The sequence below is a fragment of the Penaeus monodon genome, chromosome 29, assembly GCF_015228065.2.
Source record: "Penaeus monodon isolate SGIC_2016 chromosome 29, NSTDA_Pmon_1, whole genome shotgun sequence".
Classification (NCBI taxonomy): Eukaryota; Metazoa; Arthropoda; class Malacostraca; order Decapoda; family Penaeidae; genus Penaeus; species Penaeus monodon.
The window spans coordinates 22,496,703-22,498,248 of record NC_051414.1 but is presented as its reverse complement, the minus strand read 5'-3'; the positions used below and the strand labels follow the sequence as shown (position 1 = coordinate 22,498,248).

The 1,546-nt window shown below is 42.4% G+C and overlaps 1 protein-coding gene across 1 annotated transcript in view; it reads right to left on the bottom strand.

Moving 5' to 3' along the window:
• Positions 1-1,546, bottom strand: part of LOC119592023 (prestin-like) — a gene marked incomplete in the record, with an annotated part of 17,229 nt that overhangs the window by 8,369 nt on the left and 7,314 nt on the right. The window contains 2 exon segments of the mRNA XM_037940814.1: positions 38-148; positions 616-798. Coding sequence (XP_037796742.1) covers positions 38-148; positions 616-798 — 294 coding nt within the window.

The window sequence follows — 1,546 nt, the reverse complement described above, 5'->3', positions numbered from 1 at the left end:
CCATGCATTCCGGGAGGCTATGCCAAGCGACACGTACCCATGGAGCAGTGGCGTGAAGTACCCAAGAGAGCGTAGATCAGCACGGGGAAGAAGCCCATGTAGATACCATTCACAGGAGGGATGTGTGACAGCAGTGCGAAACCCATACCTGTAGGAGGACCAGGGGTTAGTAGTCAGGTACGGGTCCGGGCCGTAGCATGAAGGAGTGACTAAAAGAAATAAATCAGGATATAAAATCTAAAAAGGGGTTCCCTATACAGACAAGTGAGTTTTGCGTTTTGATGATATTATGAAATGCATTGCAGGTGCTATTTTTTTATGTTTATCTTCATTAAAATATCGGTTTTTACTCTGATTTGGAAGAAATGGGAAAATTTATTGAAAAAAATCCTTTGCTTCTTTATTTAACGTCAGTGTTTTTTATTTGCCTGGTTGAGATCAATAGTTAATCTTATCAAATGCACTATCGCAAAAAAATAATTATACCTAAGCACATTTGCATTTGTTTGAACTATATTCAAACCAAGGCTCATAAAAAAAAAAATCTTTATGTCTTATCTTAAGGTTCCTGGACTTCTGATACATTCTTAGTATCCATATCCATACAAATCTTACCCTGAGGAATGTGCATGATAGCAATAGTTACGCCGGCAATGATGTCGCCAAGAAGATGCTCTCTGAAGTTGTACGCCGGCAGCCACGACAAGATGGGCAGGCGGGCTGTGATGGCAGACGTCACGCAACCGCACGAGAAGTTGCATGATTTCGCCACCTTCGTCTGGATCGTCTCCCGCAGCCCTGTACAGGACATGGGATGATTATTTCTCTTCTTTATTATATCCACTTGTAGTTTCGCGGGCATGGAGTAAAACGCGCTGTGATTGGTTGACGTCAGAAGCCCACGACGTGCTCTTATTGGCTCTAATTACATAGGTTACTTTCGGGAGTAATGATGGTCAACAATAAACCGGGAAGAAGTCATAAGATTAGTATTTACATGCAGGGAATTTACATTCCTGTTTTTGCTCTTGTAAATCAACTTCAGAGACCAGGGGAGTTGGTGGAGGGGGGGGGTCAGATGTACGCCTCCAGGCAAGGTCGAAGATAACGATGCACGTTTTACTACCGTTTACCCTTGAACTCTCTTGCTCAATCTTTCGACGTCTGGCTAAAAGGTGTAATGCAACATCTCACAGACAGACACATTGTTCTATAATTCCTCTCTTCAGAACTTTCCCCCATCTAAAAATAGTAGGAAATGATGAAGAAAAACGGAAATACTGACTTGACTTGAAGTTGCATGACCGTGAAAGACCGTAAGAGGTTCAAGGTTGCGATTTTCACTTTTTTTAACTCTCACTGAACTGAACTGGATAGAGGGAAGGGATGCCAGATCGTGCTCGAGTACCCATTGTCGCGATATGGCAACTTACTTCCCGCCCGTTAAATAATTATAGATTCTGCATTCACGCTTTCATATCAGGTGGAAATAGGATACCATACATAAGCGGGAAAGCCAAACAATATGAACCAGACATAAATGCAC